Raw genomic sequence first — 22,361 nt, forward strand, 5'->3', positions numbered from 1 at the left:
GTCGTTTAAAGCTGCACTGAAACTCTCGTTTGGACCTTGAACCGTTTGGTTCCCAATGAAGGCCATTATATGGAGAAAATCCTGGAATGTTTTCATCAAAAACCTTAATATCTTTTCAACTGGAGAATGACATGGACATCTTGGATGACATGGGGGTGAGTAAATTATCAGCATTTAAAAGTGAACTACTATAAGTAAGACAATGGAAATTGAGGGTTATTATTAGATATACAAGTGATCTAATACTCCAGTGAATAGACTTGCACAATGTGACTGTTTGCTCTCCTGACATTTGAAAGCATGCAACAAGTGCATTTATTTTTGGTTTATTAGATTAAAAGCCACAGTCCTCCTACGTCAAGCAATAAATAATCAAGATGTATTGAGTAATAGGCTGGTGGTTATGACAGTAATGCCATCCGTTTTCTTAATTTAGAGTTGCAATATGCCAATATAACATCTCAATCTGTAACCTAGACTATAGAGATGCCACATTATCAGTTGCTAAGGGAACCATCACTTTAACGTTATAACAACTCATAATACTAAATGAATCTGTTCAGATTGGATGACATGAAACACTAACAGTTTCTTTGCAAAATGTAAAAATCTACTTGGATTCTCACAAGCATTCTTCAAATCCTCAAATTTTGCTTAGCCTAAGAGCGCCACCTAGTGGCAACAGAATACTAGCGCGTACATAGGTAGACGAGAGTACCACCTTTGTGTAAAGAAAACTCCACACTTTTATTGTAACATCAAAAACAATTGAACAACAATTTCATGGATTTAAAGACAGGTTCCATTTTAGCAAAACGTTCCTGAGCATTCAACAAGTGAAAAACAGAAAAGCCTAAAATCTAAACGTGGAATGGAGGGGAGGACAAAAATAATAATAATAAAAAAAAATCTAACCAATTATCTGTTTGTCTTTACACCATCAAAATAAAAGTGGACTTAAAAATACAACAACAAAGCATGATTGGCAAATGTACAAGCTGCAAAGTTTCTTCTCACATAACAGATACTTAAGTTAATAGCGTCGACCAAAGGCTCCGCCACCTTGTATACCGCTACCCTGAATCATTTGATTCGGTCGATTTAAAGCTCCAGAGAGTGACTGGGCTGTCCCTGTCTGTATGTATCCACCTCGGCTATGGAGTAGAGTAGACAAATATTAGTTTCATGTGCAACAAAAGATGGAAAAAAAAGTCCCATGATACTCTATTTACACATTTATGTCTAGCCATGACAAACTAATACCTTGCCATTCCACCTCGTGCCATGTGACCCTGTCCCGGAACACCTCGGTCTGCTCCTAAAAAGAAACGTAGTAAGTTAGAAGAGATAACATGCGACTTCTTTTGAACATAATCGAAAACAAAACAATAGTAGACATACCTTGCCAGTTTCTGTCCGCGTCCATTTTACGGCCAGGCTCCCAGTCCCTGTTGTCACGACTTCAAACAAGAAGCAGAGCAAAACAACTGAGTGAAGAGAATTTGCGACCATTTAATGAAGCGGCATGTCTGACTGGATGAGACAAAATGACCTACCTGCCTGGCACCGGCCTCATGGGATTCATCCCACGCTTGTCGTATCCGCCACCCCAATTGTCACGACTGTCCCTGCCATGTCTTTCCCGATCTGAAAAGTGCTGTAAATTGAGAAAGGAGGATGAGATGTTTTTTAATACCCGAGGATAAAGTCTAATGAAGGTCTGTGAAGGGCTTTTCTTACCTGGTTGTCTCCTGACATACCACCTCGGTTGTCTCTCCTGTTTGTAAGGGGGATGTAAATCATTACGATACAGTAGCAAAATTTATAGACAAATATCTAGACGGTTGGCTGCTGTTAGATCATTACCTGTCTAGCACATCATCCTGATAGCGGCTGCGGTCTCGGTGGTCAAAGTCTTGGTAGCGGTCTTGGCGTCCAAAATCCGACCGTCCATAGCGATCATCCATTGTCATTCTCTTCATCTGCCAGTCATCTTTTCTGTACATTTGGAAATGGCAAAAAAAAATATCGTAATCCGGAGACGCTGCATCCCATAATCTAGGGCTGCACGATATATCAAAATTAGAGCCTGACCGATAAAGGATTTTGAAGGCCGATACAAATATTTTTGGGTTTTAAAATCCGATATATCGGCCGATATTTTTTTTTTTATTAAATATTGTTGGATTTCACTCACGTGTAAAAGAAAAGCAAACTTTTCTGCACAAGATACGTTTGATACTTTTTCTCTATGTCGAAATGTTCACTCCTCGCAAGTCTAACTTACATTTTACAATGCAGGGACTGTAACTAGAGATATGCTAGTTATAAATACAGTAATCATTACTTTATTTAGGCAGAAAAAGTTCATTGTGGTTTTCAAGCTGTTAACGTTAGCGGCCTTCCACTGATGATAGTGGCATTAGCTAGCTTTATGGTTAGCTAGTCAATGATGAGCCATAATTTAGCAATAGATAACATCATACTGCAAATTGTAAAACATACATTTTCAATATAACAGGCCAAGGAGAGATGATTGAAGCGTGTTTCGTCCGTTTTTATTCTATTTTTTAAATTTACATTTATCGGCCATTATAACTACCAATACCGATATTTTGGAAAATGCCTAATATCGGCTGATAATATCGGCCGGCCGATATCTCGGTCTGCAGTGTTGGGTAAGTTACTCTAAAAAAAGTAATTAATTACTAGTTACTAATTACCTCTTCAACAGTGTAATTAGATTACTGTACTAATTACTCTGTCTAAAAAGTATTTAATTACTAATTACTTTCAAAATCCCATAATCTCAACCAGCTGAATAATACAAGGATAGACATGAATCTGTTTTAATTCTTTCAAATAAATACTATAAAATTGCATGAATTATTCTTAGACTGACCACAGTGGAGAAGGTTACATTATAAAAACATACTTTTTAACATCAGACAATACATTTTGATGTTAAACCCACTATTGTTTTATGTCTGATCTCATGACATGTCACACTTTTTTCAGACATATTTTACAATAATTCATACGAATTTGTACGAGTCGTACGATTTAGACGCCTCATATAATGCATACGAATCGCTGTGAGATCGGATTGATCTATACACAGTATTTACCTCAATTACATCAGAAGTAACTAATTAAATTACAGATAAATGAAGAGTAATCCCTTACTTTACATTTTCAAGGGAGAAGTAATTAAATTACAGTAACTAATTACTTAGTAATTAGTTACACCCAACACTGTCGGTCTGTCTCTAATCAAAATATCGCAAATGTATATACTGCAATAGGCAGCAAAGAATAGACTGGGCACATGACTGTTCCATACGTGATGTTATTGGGCGCAATAAGTGACGACTAATTTCAGTTCTCTTCTGCAGCTTATGTGACCAAACACACAAAATTGTCAAAATGCCCAATACTTAGGGTTGGGCGATATGGACAAAAAAAATTATATCACGGTATCGATAATATCAGTCGATATCGATAATTATCACGATACATGTCAAATCTTTAATTCTTTCAAGTTTAAAGGCAGATTTTTACTCCTAAGTGAAAGTTGTATAAACCAGAGTGTTAATTATGCTTTTAAACTACTCTTTTAATTTATGTTCATTAACAAAACCAGTAACATCTGTTTGTTTTTTTTTGTTTGTTTTTTAAATTTGAGTTGTATTAAAATTAACCATTGGTCATCCAGTCTCATGCATTTAGATCATGATAACCATCGATAAAACCAGGTAAGTTATAGCCTATAACTTAGCACCTCACAATCATAGCATAACTTTATGGTTTCTGTGGTATTTGTGTGAATAATAATGTATTTAACTGTTAGGCTACTGTTTAACACTGTACTTATATTTCCATTAGTCATTTAACACATTGTCTACATTAATAAAATTATACAATTCAATATGTATATCCCACATTTCATGGTGCAGTTAATATTACAAGGCTAACCTTGCAGTAAATCCATGGTAGGCTAAATGGATTCAGTATCAATTCAGATTCTGACTATCGTTGCATGCAGCGTTTCTTTTTGTCAGCGGTGTTTCATCAGCCTTTAAACTGGTTTAAACTTGACATTTGTGTTCTTCGCTTAACTCAAGCGCTTCTCACTGGATCTTGTGAGCGAGACGATCAGAGGGCGAGTCTACGTGAGCTCCCGCTGCCGTTTGGACTTTAAGCCGAGCGGATAAATGCTCTGTGTGGTGCGCGCAGTTCAAATGAGTTTCGTTCCGCTTTTGGCGCATTATCTGAAATTTATAGACCTCTTGATATCGTTTTATCGAGAAACATTATATCGCGATAATTATCTTTTTATCGCCCAGCCCTACCAATACTTGGCGAGTACTCACGTCAACGCAGTCAGCTGCGTCTTGAGTGGACTAAACAGTTGAGAAAGAAAGGACGCCTGTAACAATATATTGGTTCCAGGCAGCTCTTAAAGTGACAGCAGCCTAATAACTAATAGCCTAATAGTGTGTGCTTGCTATTAATCCAACAATAACGGAGAAAATATTGACTGAATAACTTCTGTGGCTTTAATAAGAAACAGTGTAAATTTAATTCATTCAGTGAAAACTATAGAGTGTTTTATTTTTACATTTGATTATTCAATTTCTGTTAAATAAACCTAACATAGGCCTACCTGAAACCCTCCACCACCTGGTTAAAACTGACGTTAAAATTACACTTTTTACATAATGATACAGTAAAACACTGCCGTTTACTTTATAAAAGTTGAAGGGATGCTTAAATCATGTTACATCATGTGCAGTTTTCAATTTAAAATGTATCTTAAACACTTAGCATTATCGAATTTTAACGAGTTATCACATCTCTTCAATATGGTGCAGCCCTATCACAGTCAAGGTGCTCCTGCGTCGTGAACTTACCCAAGGAATCAAGTAGAGTTGCAAGTGGGTGTGGAAACCTTGTCTTATACTGGTTTGGCAAAACTGTTCGGCAACCCTACTTTATGCATACCTGCCATCCATGTCAAAAGGCCTCTTGATGGGACGTCGGTCCTGTTCAAAGCGTAGCTGATCCTGTTGCCGTCTCAGCTCCTCCCTCTCCCGATGAATGCGTTCCTGCTCGCGTCGCCGCTCATACTCAATTCGGAGACGTTCGCGCTCAAGGAACTCGCGCTCCCTGCGGTCGGCATCCAGACGCTGTTTCTCCACCTCCAGAAAGTTGCGCTTCCTCAACAGCCTCTCCCTCTCCTCCCGCTCCCGAAAGAGGCGGATGCGCTCGCGTTCCGAACGGCTGTCGCGGTCTCGCGAGCTGCATGGTAAATAAACCCCAGTTAGAAAATTGCTAGATTGATTTTTAGATCAAGAAGGGTAGAAGCATAAAATTTACCCAGAGTGCCTGCGTCTCTCCACTTCTCTAATCTCTCGTTCCCTCTGCCTCTGACGCTCTCTCTCTCTCTGCTCCTTGATTTGGTCAAATGACAAAATGTCCTTCCTATCCTTGCTAGAGGATTTGCGGTCACGACTCTTAGTGCTCTGAAACAAAGATTGGCGTGTCACATTAAAATTTTCTAAACCACACAAAGTAGTCTGAATCAAAACGGTTAGAACCACAAAACATACTCGTTCTTTGCTTTTTGTCTTCACGCTGATGACTGGCTCTCCTTTTGACTTGTCCATCACAACAGTTCTCTCTCCTCCTTGTTCTGCAACAGCAAGATTGAACCATTAAGATTTGGATACCGTAGCATTTTACTGAAGGTAGTGATAAACGTGAACGCAAGCTAATCTTGTTACCTTTTCCATCAGAGTTTTCAGACTTCTCATCCTTGTTCTCAGATCTGTAGGGATGATGAGACAGTTAGTTATTTGGCATGTAGAGATGTCTGTAAATAAATGCCATTGACTCACAACTTACTTCTCAGTCTTCGAGTCCGAGGAGAGTCTTCTGTCACTGCCAGGCTTTTTGGCATCGCTTTTTTCAGCAGGCTTCTTCCCAGCAGGCTCGTTCTTGGCCTAAATACAGATACAGATCAATCAATTAGCTTTGACTACACACCTCACATCAATATTGTTGCCGCCATCCTTAAAAATATTTTGGTTTGCAGTAACAGCATTTTTTTTTTTTTAAAGGGTCGGTAGGTAGGTCTATATTTTTTTTTTCCAGATTCAGTGTAAAAAAAAAGGTACAATTTTGGTGATTGTGATCGTGAATTAAAAAAAAAAAAATGCATATTGTGACGTCACTGACTGGGTCTTCAAACTGACTGGGTCTTGCATCCACTGCTAGGTGTTAATGCAAAATACGACCGGTTACATTTTAGGCCAGTCACAAAATGTATAAAATATCTATTTGTTATGCATATATACATGAGATAAGCAAAAACAAGTACAAACACATGGTCAAACAAAGAATACAATTAAACAAAGATACAAATTAGCCTATATACACAGTGCTTTAATTTCAGGAAGGTCTAAAATTAGCTACTTTTCAGTTAAGTCTGTTGCTCTGTCTGAAAAGAAATTTAATTTGGCTAATCAAATATAAAAAGACACTGCATAGTTTATAGTTAGATTAATGCTTATTAAAGTTTAAGTTATTCATTCAAGAGCTGTGAGTGATTTTTATCTGCCTTTTGTTGTTTGATTCGCATTGGCTCAATCGTCACAATGTGTTTATTAGACTACTGCCCCTTTAAGACCGAATGCAGAACTCTGTAATAGATGACTGATGCACCATCATTTTCTCCCAACTATACGTCCAATTAAGACATAAACTGTGTTCAAATGAATCTCAGAGCAGGTCATTATTTTATTTTATGTATATTTGATGGTTTAGATGCGCACATGAAGCCCCAAATGAGGCGATAGCCTACTTTTCTTGTCTCGTTTTAGTGCATTTCGGAGCGCGCGTCGTGAACAGCGTCTCTTGCGCAGACTTTTGTGCTTTTAATAGCTCTTTTAATGATTGAACACGTCCGCAGTTTAGCAACAGAACAGACTGCATTTTACAACAATTACCGATCGTGCTGATTCTGACGGTACGTTTGGGTTTTAGGAAGAAATGACAGCGCAACGCTGTGAAGGGAAGGAAGTTACGCTAGACAGAATGCGTCTGTAATGGTTTCATCTCAAATATCTTCTTTTTATAATCTTTGAAAGCGGAAATCTAAAATACAATTAGAATAATATCCCAGATCTAAAGTGTAACCACGTTCTGTCCTCATTGTCACTCATTAAGCAGGGCTGTCGTGCTGTGCACGCTGTGGCTCCGGGTGAGAGATCGCTCTCTCTTCTGGACTGCGAATAGCAAAATTGCATCACAGACAAATTGTTTAATATTTTTATTATATATAGAAATGGTTGATATTCAGCCCCGTTGCCCTTTTAATACCGGGTACCAAGCGGGAACACTGAAACGAGCGAACGTTCAAGCCATACAGTGACACGCGTTAAACCAATGGTGTAAACATAATCGGATGACTATGACGCCACGGGTTTTTATTTAAGAAAGAACGTAGCCTACGTTTGTAGGCTATGTAGACACAAGCAACTTTCACAATACTAACTAAAATATAATTAATATTATTTTATTGAATTTGAATTAGTCGTTTGAAGAGTAAAAAAAAAATCGGTCGGTCTGAACGCAAGTTACAACAGGCAAGTCGGTCGGACTAAAAGGAAAAAAAAAATAAAAAATTGGGTCGGCCCTAAATTGACAGGGTCGGTCGGGTTACGGCAAACAAGAATATTTTTAAGGGTGGCCCAGTTGCCAGCCACCCAATTCTGATGCAAAAGAGTTAAAAAATAAAGGCACTAGCACACTAGACAAAACTTTTGGAAGAAAATCCATGCTAGGGAGTGAAAATAAAATGGGAATACAATAAAGCCAGACCAATTTATCGGCAGGCCAATATTATCAGCCGATATTAAGCATTTTCCAAACTATCCGTATCGGCAGTTATAGTGTGGAGTTGTATAGTTTGTCCACCAGAGGGCACTCTACACCATCCCTGTTGGCAACACTTGTGTATAACGCGCCACACATCCTGCTGATCCAGTTTGCAGGTAGCATATAAGGCAACGTAGGGACTATTTAGGGGCCAAGCACCGAAGGTGCGGAGGCACCTATTGTATCTGTGCCGGTTCTTATTATTAGGGGCCAAGCACCGAAGGTGCGGAGGCACCTATTGTATCTGTGCCGGTTCTTATTATTATTATTATTATTATTCTTCTTCCGACTGGGCGTCTATGGCAGCCCATAGACCGGTTTGCGGGAAAGTTGTTTTGGTTTGACATTCTGATAGAGGACAGTCCCAACTTTAAATACACCAATTTTGGTGTCTCTAACTCATTCCCTCTAGCGCCACCAACTGTCCAAAGTTTCACTTTTATTATGCTAATAACTTTTGAACCGTAACGCCTATCAACAAAATTCTTTTTTCCTCTTGTTCCTGAGCTCATGCCGATTCGATCGCACCCTATGACGTCATTTTCCGTCATAAAAAAACGGCCGCCATTTTGAATTTTTCAAAAAACCTACTTTTGCGAACTCGTCCTAGACGGTTTGTCCGATTTTCACCAAAATCGCACCGGATCATCTCCAGGCAGTGCTGACAAAAAGTTATGGAATTCAAGATGATTCGAATAACCGTTTTCGATAAACGCGTAAACAAAATTTACGTAGCGCTTGCGAAAACAGACGTGAGGTTGTATCTCCGCAACGCTTACTCGTTTTCACACCAAACTTGGTACGTGTTATCACAAGCATGACCTGAGGCTACGTGCTGCGTTTCGGCGCAGCGCCACCTAGTGGTCCGGAGATATGAAAAATGGCTATTTTTGCTCGTAACTTCTGAACGGTTTCTCCAAAAATCAAAAACTTGGTCTCGTTAGATTCAGGGCGTCATGCCGAGTCGACCGATATCCAATTTTCCCAGATCGGCCATTTTGGCTGTCGGCCATTTTGAATTATGTGCTAAAATGCTGTATTTTTTGAACGCATGAACGAATTGTTACGAAACTCGGTATGGGTCATCAGTACGATACCCTGAAGGAGCCTGAGAAGTTTCGAAACAGCGCCACCTAGTGGTGAATTGTTTTATTCAAACGCTTATAACTTTGGGTGTGGTACACTTATTTTCACGGGAGTCATATTTTTGAGGTCCTGAATCGTTGCCGAGTCCAACGATACCAAATATGTCGGGTTTCGTCTCACGGATGGCGTAGCGTAGCGATTTAGCGCGAAAAAAACACTTGGCGATATCTTCAAAACCGCTGTTCCGATCGAGACGAAACCACCGCCAGAAACACGGAATCATAGCTTGTTAACTAAACGCTAATGCCCAAATGCGTAAATATTGATAGTAAGGGGTAGTAAAATTCAAACAAAGTCATGTGTCAGTCATTTTTTACGTGTTTTTTCATATAAATGTTTATAACTCGGAAGTAAATTGAGATATTTGCACCAAAATTGACACACATATGTATGGGCTCACTCTGAGGACACATAAAAAAAATTGTGGGACTGAGCCTCTTGGTGGCGCTATAATAGAACAAAACGTGAAATTCCCATTGACTTCAATACAGTTTTGTGAAATACAATGCTATACTAAACAAATGCTTTGGTCTAACATTACGAAACTCAGTGTGTGCCATAAGCAGCATGCCCTGAAGGTACTCAAAAGATTTTGAGACAGCGCCACCTGTTGGTCAAAAGTTATAATTAATTTCTGAGAACGCTAATAACTTTTGAATAAATTTGCCTATTGCAATGAAACTGATCTTAATAGATTCCTTGGGTTATGCCGAAAACATAGATATCAGGTTTTGCATAATCAGCCAAACTTCCTGTCCGCCATCTTTATTTCTTTGAAAAGCCTTCTTTTTCGAACTCCTCCTAGACCGTTTGTCCGATTTTCACGAAAATTTAATCGCATCATCTCCAGACCGTGCCGACTAAAAGTTATGAATTGCACGATGATAGACAAAACCGTTTTCGTATACCACAGCATCAAAGTTTAGGCATGCTGCCAAAATTACTATTTAGGCTTTATCTCTGCAATGCCTTCACATTTTGACACCAAACTTTGCATGTGTCATTGTCACCTCACTCTGACCACATCACATCTATTTCGTAACTGCGCCACCTATTGTTCGAAAGTGATAACCCATTAAATCATCTTATAAGTTAATGTTTATGTGATTTTTTTAGCCATTTGCCCAAAGTTCTCTCAAAATGCCCTTATGTGCTCCTTGCTGCAGTTGGTCTGCCACTCCTTGCCATTTTGGCATATGTTGCCGCTTCTTGCGCTTGGCCCCGGTAATGGCTGCTTGCAGCTATATTTATTATTATTATTATTATTATTATTCTTCTTCCGACTGGGCGTCTATGGCAGCCCATAGACCGGTTTGCGGGAAAGTTGTTTTGGTTTGACATTCTGATAGAGGACAGTCCCAACTTTAAATACACCAATTTTGGTGTCTCTAACTCATTCCCTCTAGCGCCACCAACTGTCCAAAGTTGCACTTTTATTATGCTAATAACTTTTGAACCGTAAGGCCTATCAACAAAATTCTTTTTTCCTCTTGTTCCTGAGCTCATGCCGATTCGATAGCACCCTATGACGTCATTTTCCGTCATAAAAAAATGGCCGCCATTTTGAATTTTCCAAAAAACCTACTTTTGCGAACTCGTCCTAGACGGTTTGTCCGATTTTCACCAAAATCGCACCGGATCATCTCCAGGCAGTGCTGACAAAAAGTTATGGAATTCAAGATGATTCGAAGAACCGTTTTCGATAAACGCGCAAACTAATTTTACGTAGCGCTTGCGAAAACAGACGTGAGGCTGTATCTCCGCAACGCTTCATCCTATTCAGACCAAACTTGGTACATGTCATCACAAGCATGATCTGAGGCTACATGCAGCGTTTCGGCGCAGCGCCACCTAGTGGTCCGGAGATATAAAAAATGGCTATTTTTGCTCATAACTTCTGAACGGTTTCTTGGTCTCGATAGATTCAGGGCGTCATGCCGAGTCGACCGATATCCAATTTTCCCAGATCGGCCATTTTGGCTGTCGGCCATTTTGAATTATGTGCGAAAATGCTGTATTTTTTGAACGCATGAACGAATTGTTACGAAACTCGGTATGGGTCATCAGTACGATGCCCTGAAGGAGCCTGAGAAGTTTCGAAACAGCGCCACCTATTGGTGAATTGTTTTATTCAAACGCTTATAACTTTGGGTGTGGTACACTTATTTTCACGGGAGTCATATTTTTGAGGTCCTGAATCGTTGCCGAGTCCAACGATACTAAACATGCTGGGTTTCGTGTTACGGTTGGTGTAGTGTAGCGATTTAGCGCGAAAAAAACACTTGGCGATATCTTCAAAACCACTGTTCCGATCGAGACGAAACCACCGCCAGAAACACGGAATCATAGCTTGTTAACTATATGCAAATGCCCAAATGCGAAAATATTGATAGTAAGGGGTAGTAAAATTCAAACAAAGTCATGTGTCAGTCATTTTTTATGTGTTTTTTCATATAAATGTTTATAACTCGGAAGTGAATTGAGATATTTGCACCAAAATTGACACACATATGTATGGGGTCACTCTGAGGACACATAAAAAAAATTGTGGGACTGAGCCTCTTGGTGGCGCTATAATAGAACAAAACGTGAAATTCCCATTGACTTCAATAGAGTTTTGTGAAATAAAATGCTATACTAAACAAATGCATTGGTGTAATATTACAAAACTCAGTGTGTGCCATAAGCAGCATGCCCTGAAGGTACTCAAAAGATTTTGAGACAGCGCCACCTGTTGGTCAAAAGTTATAATTAATTTCTGAGAACGCTAATAACTTTTGAATAAATTTGCCTATTGCAATGAAACTGATCTTAATAGATTCCTTCGGTTATGCCGAAAACATAGATATCAGGTTTTCCATAATCAGACAAACGTCCTGTTCGCCATCTTTATTTCTTTGAAAAACCTTCTTTTTCGAACTCCTCCTAGACCGTTTGTTCGATTTTCACGAAAATTGAATAGTATCATCTCCAGACCGTGCCGACTAAAAGTTATGAATTGCACGATGATAGACAAAACCGTTTTTGTATACCACAGCATCAAAATTTAGGCATGCTGCCAAAATTACTATTTAGGCTTTATCTCTGCAATGCCTTCACATTTTGACACCAAACTTTGCATGTGTCATTGTCACCTCCCTCTGACCACATCACATCTATTTCGTAACTGCGCCACCTATTGTTCGAAAGTGATAACCCATTAAATCATCTTATAAGTTAATGTTTATGTGATTTTTTTAGCCATTTGCCCAAAGTTCTCTCAAAATGCCCTTAATTGCTCCTTGCTACAGTTGGTCTGCCACTCCTTGCCATTTTGGCATATGTTGCCGCTTCTTGCGCTTGGCCCCGGTAATGGCTGCTTGCAGCTATATTTATTATTTTATTTATCAGAACTTTAATTTATTTTGATGTTCCTCTGTTCAGTTGTGACAATAAAATAAAATGCATTATAATATTATTTTAGTTAGAACTCATAAAGAACTAATGTTAGTGAAATCTGTTAATGTTTTGTTGCTCATTTCTGAAAAAATAAAAAAAATAAAATATCGGCCGATATATCGGATTTTAAAACCAACAAATATCGGCATCGGCCTTCAAAATCCTTTATCGGTCGGGCTCTAGAATACAACAAGTCAGATGTCCAAAAGCATAAATTATCATCGGTGAATGAGTTGCACCAATGGACACTCGCAGTTATCTCTGGCGAACTCTAGTATGTTAGCACTCAAATAATAAACAAAATCACATACCCTTTCAACTGAAATCATCCGGCCATGCAGTTCGGTTCTGTGCAGATGGCTGATGCACGTTGTGGCCTCCTCAGTAGAGCACATTGTAACAAACCCATAGCAGCGAGCCCCTGGGCTTCGGGCGTTCGTTACTACTTTCGCGCCAACAACCTGCAAGTAGTAGCAAACATGGATCAAGACACCCCCAAACCCAAGAAGAACATTTCCAATGTGTAGTTTTCTATAAGATGCAGACCTTGCCATATTTGCTGAACAGATTCTTCAGATCTGTCGCTCTTGTGGTTGAAGAGAGTCCACTGACCCAGAGGTTCTTTCCGCTAGCAGCAGCGCTACCTGATGAGGAGCAAGATCAATTTACAATGTCCAGAAACTATTTCTGGGTCAAAAGTAGTACTTCATAGCACACCCACCTTTATCATCTTTCGACTCAGGCTTGGTTGATGTATCCTCCTCACCGCTAGAGAAAAAGAAAATCGTATTGTGAGAAATTGAATGGGCAAAATGAACGGGATCACCAGTGTTGATTAACAAATACCCACCTAGTGAAAACACAACCAGTCAATGAACAAAGATTTGGATATTACAACTTGAATAGTCACGTGAAGCCCAATTACGTTAAACATACCTTGCACTAAGATGGCGAACCAAATTTCTGGTACATTACTTTTTGAAGGTAGAAAAAAAAAAAGACGAAATGCGCAGTCGCTTACACCTCCCAAGAGAACCCATACTTGTTAACAAAGGAGCCAATGAAACAGAGAAAGCCATTGTTCTAGTAGACAGAAAACAACAAACCTCTTTTTCTGATCATCACCACCCTCTACAGAGGACTCTTTGACTTCTGAAGACTCAGCAGGTTCAGTCTTCTTGCATTCCTCGTCCGCTTCTCCTTTAGACGCCATTTCCGAATCAACTGCGCTTTCGATATCGCGCAGACATGTTTCGCTAGCATTAGCGGCCTGAGTGGAAGTGCTCTCAGAGTCCACCAAATTGTCCTGAACGTTTTCTTGGTCCTTGCTTGCTGAATCGACTTCACTTTGCTTTGATGCGTCAACCTCCATTTCGCAGGCTGGCGATCCCGCTTCCAAATTGGCGGCCTCCTCTGCGCTAGCAAGGTCGTGCACATTGTCTTCCTCTTTGTGAGAATCCCAGACTGAAGATTTCTCGTCTTCAGTCGGCTCTTCAGCGAAGTCTTCCTTAAGTGGCTCTGATATACAAGACCCGGCTACTTTCTCACTTTCTACGGATTTAACAGGAATAGAATGGCACAGAGTTTAATCACTTCTGAGACATTGCAATGTTATCGTGGAACTGGAATGGGACGTGGCCCTCTGCTTTCTCATACACAAGCAAAGGCAAGCTACCCTATGAAGAGACTGGAAAAACCAAAGCAAGAACAAGCAACAAGCTTCCAGACAACAGGCCGTTTCTTTTCAGATCACCTGCACCCTGAAGCTGAGGGTGCACTGTTGACTAGGGAAAGCCACAAGCAACCGAGTGTCCATCGTCGACTTTAGTAGTTGAAGTGTCCGTGATAAGGAAGAAGCAGCTTGTGCTGTCTTTACAGGAAATTTGTTTCGTTTCAAACAAGCAAATGGTCCATTAGTGAAATCTCCAATTAACAAACTGAGTCCTACAGTGATTTTGCTTCAGCGTGATCCACTTCTTCTTTCTCTTCTCTTCGTTGTCTTCTTTTAGCAACCTAGAAACACTAAATTGCATCTGCAACAACCATTTAAACCAACCAATGTACTAACTGAAACAGATTACTGACTCTCTGCCTTACAAAAGAGCATTTGAGTGACTATAACGTCATTCTAAATTAATATTAATGGATAAATGCCCAATGCCAGCAATGCAGAAAGCCAGTAATCATCTTTGGATTTCCAGTCTCTTTTTCCTGAATAACCTGATACATTTACACTAAAGGACTTTAAGGCTTCACCCAGACATTAAGAGCAATTCCAGAAGCCCATACAGTACCTTTTTTGCTTTTGGTGTCCTCGCATCCAGGCTCTGCATCATCCTCCTGCTAAAGAGAGAAAATGAGTGAAGACGGACAAAAGAAACCCAACCATGGGCGTAATTTGCAGGTATTGACTTTTTGCCAGGCTCAATATTGTCCCCACCACTTTTTGAAACATCTCGCAGCACAGATGTATCTAGTACAAAGTTCATTCTCCATTTGATTAACAATTAGTTTGTTCGTGTTGAAATAAGAGGTGATCTGGCGCTGAAATGTGTTTTTGAATGTTTGTAAGCCACTTGGTGCTCGTGCAGTATTCACATTAGGGCTGCATGATTATGACAAAAAATTAATAATTGCAGATTATTCCCTTGAAATTGCAATTATTCATTATGATTACAATATACTAACACATAATATAGGCATATTATAATACATAATCCATGAAAGATTAACACACACACGCTGTCTCCCTTTACTTACAATACACATAAATTGCAAGAATATGACTTAGTAAAGACTACTGATACATAAACATCAAGCCTATGCTAAAGCTATTAAATAGCAGTCCCAAACTGTTTGTATTAATAATATGTTTAGTTATGGGTAGTTTTTGTTATTACAACAGTCATTTAAAAAATGAAATATGGAAACTGCTTCTGGTGAATAGAATAAAAATCATACCTGCATGCAAATCCTTCTCGGTTAACACACAACGTACCAGTAACCAGTTGTTTTTTCACTTTTATTTTGTGACTTACTGATTTACAACCTAACGACTTTGCATGCTTGTAGTTTATTTTGCACTTTGTATACAGTGAAGCGATACACAGTGCGCTGAAGCCGCATTTGCATGTGCGATTGAAGAGTGTGAGCAACGAGCACAGTATAACAGCTGACAGGACAGGATTGTGCTGGGTTCTCTGAAGTAGTCGTGATTCGCCTCTCATAACATAACATGCTCTAAACACATGCACGCAGAGTCGATTTTCTATTGTAATCGCGGCTTTGAACGATTACGTAATCATAGCATCCGTAAAGGCGGGCACACCGTGCGACTTTGCATCCAATTTTGAGATGAATTCTGACTTATGCGCCCTAGTCGGCTTCGTTTCGCCCGATTCGACATGTTGAATCGGCATCGGGAAAAGAGAGAACTCTGATTGGCTGTTCAGCTTAGTGAAAGAGTCAGTGCATGAGAATAAATGAAAAAACAGCAAGCAAAGAAGTCAAAACGGTAAAGATAGAAGACTGTTCTTATGTTACGTCATCTTACCTGAGTGTTCCTTGGCGAATATTTCAATATTAACATGAGTTTAGTGGAATAAAGAAAGCGTTTAGCAGGATTGATATTCAAAACGGTAAGCACGCGCTGCTTTGTTTACGGTATGTTTTGAATGATGAAAACAGACTAATATATCTGCAGAAATAGACAGCTGTCTCATTTACACGCAGGCGCAGAACGCACATTATAGCTGACAGGCTGTAGTTCTCTCTGTGTGTATAAGTGTAGCTTTTTAGCCCGACGAGAGGCGACAACACAGTCGACTTTCATCAGCACTAGTTCGTCGGCTTGGTGTGTTCCGGGTTTAAGAATGAAACCGAATTTATTTCAGTGCATCCCTAAATTGAAGTACTCTATTTTCATACCATGAAAAAAATAACTGCTTTACAAGAAAATGTGATCTGTAAAATCATTGCTAGTTAAGACCTTTTCAACAATATGACTACTACATATAGCCAGGGCGTAAAAAAAAAAATTGTTTGTTTCCGGTTTCCGACCGACCCTGTCAATTTATGTGCGACCCAAAATTATTTTATGAGCTTGGGGAAGAAATAATAAAAATTAAATAAATACACAAATAAAATTTGAGGCGAACTATAAATTTACGTTTTTGTACAGCTCCGTCTTTTAATAGCACGCGATGCAAGATGCATCTTGTCCTCCAGCAATCTATTAACAAACGAGGCAGATATCGTTCGTCAAACTGAACTATAATACATACTATACAAGTCTTTTTTTTGTAATTTAGGATATTTTTATTCATATTCGCACACATACAAATACATGCATTCATAGGCATGTACACACCACATACTAATACCTCCATCCGCCTAGTTTTATTAAAAATCATCCCAAAAATTCCAATCATGATCCCAATCCCATCTTCTGCTGTCTATCACTTCTTTCGCCATGTATTTGTTCGTTTCTTTCATTAAAATGCAATCCAAAACACTCTAACCTGCCGCGGTTCGTATCTCTAGAGCCCGTCTAACTTGTCCGCTTTTCCGGGACAAATGGATTTTTGAAGGACAAGTAAAAGAGAATTTTACTCGCCCCAACGGACAAGTAGCCTGATTAGAACATCAATAACAAACAAAAAAATAACGAGGGAATCACTAAACCGAGAGAATGATTCTGATTTTATTACATTTATTGCAAGTTGCGATCGATTGTGGATAATAAATGTAGCAGGCAGCAGCTACTGTATTACTGATGGTAAATTTGCGCTGTTGACGCTCGCGCAGAGAAATCTACACACATGAGCGGAGCACACACACACACACACAGTTAACAACATACTCTGCCTATAAAAAATCTAAATGTGGAGTTTTTATATTTTAACATATGTTAAGCACTAAGCAGCCTCAATTATTTTTCCTGAATACCATCACGATTGAAAAAGTGACATTGATTTCCTACAACAGTTCAATACACAGTTAAGATTAAGTCACTTACTGTTTATAAGCAATATTGGGTGTTTTTGTTCCATTTCAGCAGCGAAAATAGTTCCAAAGAAAAGTCACAGCAGAACCACGACGCATAGGAACTCATCCTGTTTTCATTACTGAATGATTCAGCATTTTGAACGAATCGGTTGAGTCAAAGATTCAATGACCCATTCATAAACATCAACATCTGTCTCATTCTTGAATGAATCAACCGTTTGAACGAATCGTTTGAATTAATGAATCAATAACTCACTCATTAATACGGCCGCCTGCCGCCACCTATTGGCAGTTTAGTGTTATGTTTATAAGTAGCCTAGTATAATTCTTTCCAATATTTATTATTTGCACATTTAAATCAATTTCATAACATTATTTTATGAAATTGTAATTTTTCATTGTAAATGATTTAATTTGATCAGCCCTACCTAGGGTAACAGTATGCTTCATCTTTCATTTTAAATTCCTAAATTTGATCAATAAATTCAATTATTTAGAATAATGAGACACTATAGGGCATTTAATAATATTGGTGGAGGAGATGCTCTTAAAGGTGCAGATATTACAATATGCCTTTTTAAATATCAAAGCTGATTGAACACTGATGAGAATATTGCTTCAGAATAAAAAATAAATAAATTTAAAAAATCCGGACAAGCAACTTTTTACTCAGACAAGTGATTGACAGATTTACTTACTTGTCTGGAGGACAAGCACGTGAAAAGGCTTGAGGGGATAGTTCACTTTGATATTTTTAGTTTTGACCAAAAAATATCAAAATTGAAAATACTGCAGAAACAAAAACACCTACATCTATCCCTTGAGGTAAGCTAAAACATATCAAAAATAATTTTGTGAACTATCCCTTGAATTTCCTACCCATCCCTTGCTGCCACTGAAAAAAAAAAAAAAAAAAAAAAAAAAAAAAAATCCCTACCGACCCATGACCTCAACTGACAACCAACCGGAACCAAACTTTTTTTTTTTTTAGGCCCAAGTATGGTACTATACCATGTATTTGTATGAAAAAGAGCCGCTGACGCACATGTAAACAGTACATAGCGTTTGTACTAGCCATGTTTTGTAACTTCGCGAAACATCAATAAACTATAGATTACAATTCTTTATTTTTTAAGAACAGGTAGTCTCAAACGAACCTAAACACAACGATGGATCACGGAGTGACATGACATGCTGCTTGGCTAAAACTATAGGACTTCCAGGATCTGATCACATTGCGATTATAATGCAGTGTTGTCTTATGTCATTTGAAAGTTCAACCAATGGAGACCAATCAGACACTGTTTCACAGCTGTAACGAGCTTGATCGCTCAGATTGAAAGGTCTTTAAATACCATGCGATATATAATAGAAGCGCACATCTGAAACAGCACTGGAAGATCACTCAACCATCCACCAGGATCTTATTGTTTATTAATACCTCTTGTCTGTTTGAGGTTATAAATGCTAATATTCCTCTCTTCTTTGTCAAACAGCGAGAGGCGGATCCACATCCCGGACTCGATAGAAGGCGAAATAACCTTCACACTCTGCTGGATCAAAGCGCTTCATTTTTCATTTTTATTTGTAACAAGAGACTTGAGACACAACCACTCTTTCTGTCTTTGCTCAATCAGCCACATATTTTAATTGTAGGTGCACTTCATTTTATCTAAACCTCCTCACATGTAAATTTGAAGTTGATCCCTAATTGAGAGTTCTGGAGCAACAGGATTAAAGTTAAATCTATCTTAAATGATGGTTTAAATTTAAAACATTTTTTTTAAAAACAAGGTTTTAATTTTGGTGCATCAGAATTATTAGGTAAACCTGGATTTTATCTAGATTTAAGATTAATCCAATTAAAATTGTTGCAACCCACCCTTAAAAAGTTTAACAATAACGCGCACAAATAATTTTCCCTTGTGTCTTTGCAAGTGTCATAAACCATGCACACCTCAAAACTATGCACTCTAATGATGACCTTGCTTAATCAACCATCGATACGATTTATCAAAGAAACCATTAACGACAATTAATCAATCGTCGATTCATCTTCGATTAACCCCCTCCCCCCAAAATTCAACTTCCTTGAATACCTGACAGGGCACTTCCTGGTTTTCATCCATGTCTGTGTCATTAGCCTTTGTTTCCTGAAAGCCAAAGAAAGTATCACTCAGTGTGCAATAAGAACTAGAGTTATTACTGTTAACTAAAACTATTTAAAAAAAAACAAAAAACACTTTTGTTAATTGAAAGCAGTCTGAAATAAAATAAAATATAAATATTAGTTGGATTAGAAACTAAATGGAAATTAGAAATGCTGCCTTGGCAATAAACTGAAATAAGTTGAAGTTCTAACATTATTAAAAGGACATAAACAAATGACAAAACTTAAAACTAAAACAAACTAACCAAAAATAAATTAAACCTAAATAGCAATATAAATAGACAAAAGCAAAATGAAATTACTAAAAAATTCAACAAATTAACAATAGAACTAAAACAAAAGCTAGTCCAAAATATTAATAAAAAATAAATTAATGCTGATAATACCAAAGCTGTGTTATCATTAGCTAATATTAAAACCTCACCTCCTCCACATCAGATTTACTCAGAACTACATCATCAGCATCCTCCGCATCGTGGTTATTTGCGGCATCCTCCCTCGGGCTGCCTGCGTTGTCTTCATTTGATAAAGTATCTAGGACCTCTTCGTCATATTCGTCTCCATCAGGCCCACCTTCGTTGCCCATATCGGCTTCATCCAGAACATTCATGTCCATGATATCCATCTCATGAAGGTTATCTGGGATAGCATCTGGGTCCTCCTAAAGGAGGTAAAGAAATTGTTAGTTCTGATAAAGCTATGCAAAATAACTCAACCCAGTTCAGAATTATGTCCATCAACAACTACATATCACAGCGCACCTGGCCATCAACAGAGTCCTCCTCAAGGGTGCCATCTTCAGCCTCATCAGGTTCATCTTTGCCCTTTCCTATAGACAGAAACAAATACCACTTTAAACCAACTTAAAATCCATATGAAATCAAAACTGACAGATATATTGACCACCATATCGGAATCGGAATTGGCTAATATATGATAATTTTTTTGTTATCGGCCCCGATAAGAAAATGTGGCCGATATATTAAAACAGATAGATAATAGATCATTATCATCAACTGAGACACTTCATATGCGCACCGTTCACCATGGTGGTTTTAAATTGCTTGAAATATGATGAGGAATCACCTCAAAAAAAAAAAAAAAGGGAAATACAGTTAAGTGCAACGTGCAGCACAGGTCTGTCAAATTGGCTACATAAAATTATAATTTTGGATGAACTAACTCGTTTATCAAAATGAACGAATCTTTTTTCGTGTCATTTGGTTCATTCAACGAACAAAATGAACGTGTTGACTCGGGAAAAGATTCGTTCATTTTGATCAATGAATTCGAATAGGAGAATCGCAAACGCGCATCACAGAACAGAGCTTTTTTTTTTAAATGACTGATCGTTTTGCTTGATAAGACCCTTAATCATCGTCTGGAATCGTTTAAAGCCCCTTGAACAGTTTGCAGTTAGCACTAAAAACTGTCGTTTGGACCTTGAACCGTTTGGTTCCATTATATGTAGAAAAATCTGAAATGTTTATCAAAATCCTTAATTTCTTTTCTTCTGAAGAAAGAATGACATTGACATCTTGGATGACATGGGGGTGAGTAAATTATCAGCAAAAGTTTTTTTAAAAGCGAACTACTCCTTTAACTACCATGAAATCAGTATTGTGTATAGAACTGGATCATGACACAAGTGTAGTTGTTAAACCCCTAATATTTAAGTGAAAAACCTTAAAACACAGTATATCATTACATCAACGTGAAGACATCTCGCTTTTACCTTTTGAAGTTCGCCTAGGTGTTTTCTTAGGCGTTATTTCAAGGTGTACAACAATCTCATCTGGATTTCCGCCTTCTTCTTCAATAGCCTAAAACGAAAGTATGACAGTCAAATACAAGAATGATTACCATCCATTAACGTTACCTATTGTTTACAGCGTCACACAAACAACTCATTATTTTCATTCAACACTGAGAACCTATTGTATTCGCTGCATATTACATAACGTATTACATGAGTTCAAAACATCTTGCAAGGTCAGTTTGATGCCTAAAAACAGTCGGTGCATAAAAAGTATTACATAAACGTATAGGGCACGCATTACAAAATAACATTAACAATCCAAAACATCATTCATAACAATAAAGAGTACGAATTTAAACAGCACATGTAACAGTTACTTCTATAACCATACACCCCAACAACGTTAACTCAAGTCCATGCAAAGCATGTTCATTCATATGCAGTAACGTTGTAGAGTTGAAAAATTGTGAGATTTAGATATTTCTCGGGGTCTACTTGCCTTTTTGAGTCTCTCTGAAAGCAGGCTCTTGTTGCCGCTAATGTCGAGATTTCGGCGCTTCAGCTCGGCCTTCAAATCGATCACTCTCAGCTCCGATAACTTACGAACCCCCGCCTCTACAGACACCACATCTGCTGTCGAAGAGTCTGACATGTTTTCGTTTTGTGGATATAATCGTGGAAATAGACCAATGAGTCTCTTTCTACCCCGCGAGCACTCACCGGATTGTAGACAGAACACGATATACAGCGTTTCTCACTCGAAGCAAAATGGCGCAGTCGACAACCACCCTGCGCATGCGTCTGCCTTTGATTTTTGGCGCATGCGCATCCATGTCATAATATTCGCGCTTAGACTGTAAAAAAATATGTTGAGCCTTTTCTTTTACTGTCTATGGGTTG

At 38.5% G+C, this 22,361-nt stretch overlaps 1 protein-coding gene across 2 annotated transcripts; it reads right to left on the minus strand.

Annotated features, from left to right (window-relative positions):
* Positions 1 to 718: 718 nt before the first annotated feature.
* safb (scaffold attachment factor B) lies at positions 719 to 22,247 on the minus strand. Of its 2 annotated transcripts, none has more exons than XM_039682113.2 (21): positions 21,961 to 22,247; positions 21,438 to 21,525; positions 20,464 to 20,531; positions 20,127 to 20,363; positions 19,632 to 19,685; positions 14,820 to 14,865; positions 13,632 to 14,076; positions 13,247 to 13,293; positions 13,072 to 13,169; positions 12,837 to 12,986; positions 5,908 to 6,005; positions 5,787 to 5,830; positions 5,613 to 5,695; positions 5,380 to 5,525; positions 5,005 to 5,301; positions 1,867 to 1,998; positions 1,741 to 1,777; positions 1,557 to 1,657; positions 1,402 to 1,460; positions 1,264 to 1,318; positions 719 to 1,154 (listed from the first exon to the last, which is right to left on the minus strand). In XM_039682113.2, the coding sequence occupies exons 1-21, from the start codon at positions 22,111 to 22,113 to the stop codon at positions 1,034 to 1,036; spliced, it is 2,559 nt and encodes an 852-aa protein (XP_039538047.2). In that variant the 5' UTR covers positions 22,114 to 22,247; the 3' UTR covers positions 719 to 1,033. The 2 variants fall into 2 exon arrangements, with proteins under 2 accessions (XP_039538047.2, XP_039538046.2); XM_039682112.2 differs by having other exon boundaries at positions 14,820 to 14,868.
* Positions 22,248 to 22,361: the final 114 nt, after the last annotated feature.

This window comes from Pimephales promelas, chromosome 2, assembly GCF_988280905.1.
Source record: "Pimephales promelas chromosome 2, fPimPro1.hap1.1, whole genome shotgun sequence".
Lineage (NCBI taxonomy): Eukaryota > Metazoa > Chordata > Actinopteri > Cypriniformes > Leuciscidae > Pimephales > Pimephales promelas.

Bases quoted from the DNA above. Each gene is read 5' to 3' on its own strand.
- safb (XM_039682112.2), bottom strand. From the start codon at position 22,113: ATGTCAGACTCTTCGACAGCAGATGTGGTGTCTGTAGAGGCGGGGGTT. The intron at 20,532-21,437 runs GTAAAAGCGAGA...TTCTGTCTATAG, and splicing joins ACCTAGGCGAACTTCAAAAG to GAAAGGGCAAAGATGAACCT. The intron at 13,294-13,631 runs GTTTGTTGTTTT...CTTTTTCTCTAG, and splicing joins GGTGATGATCAGAAAAAGAG to CGGTGAGGAGGATACATCAA.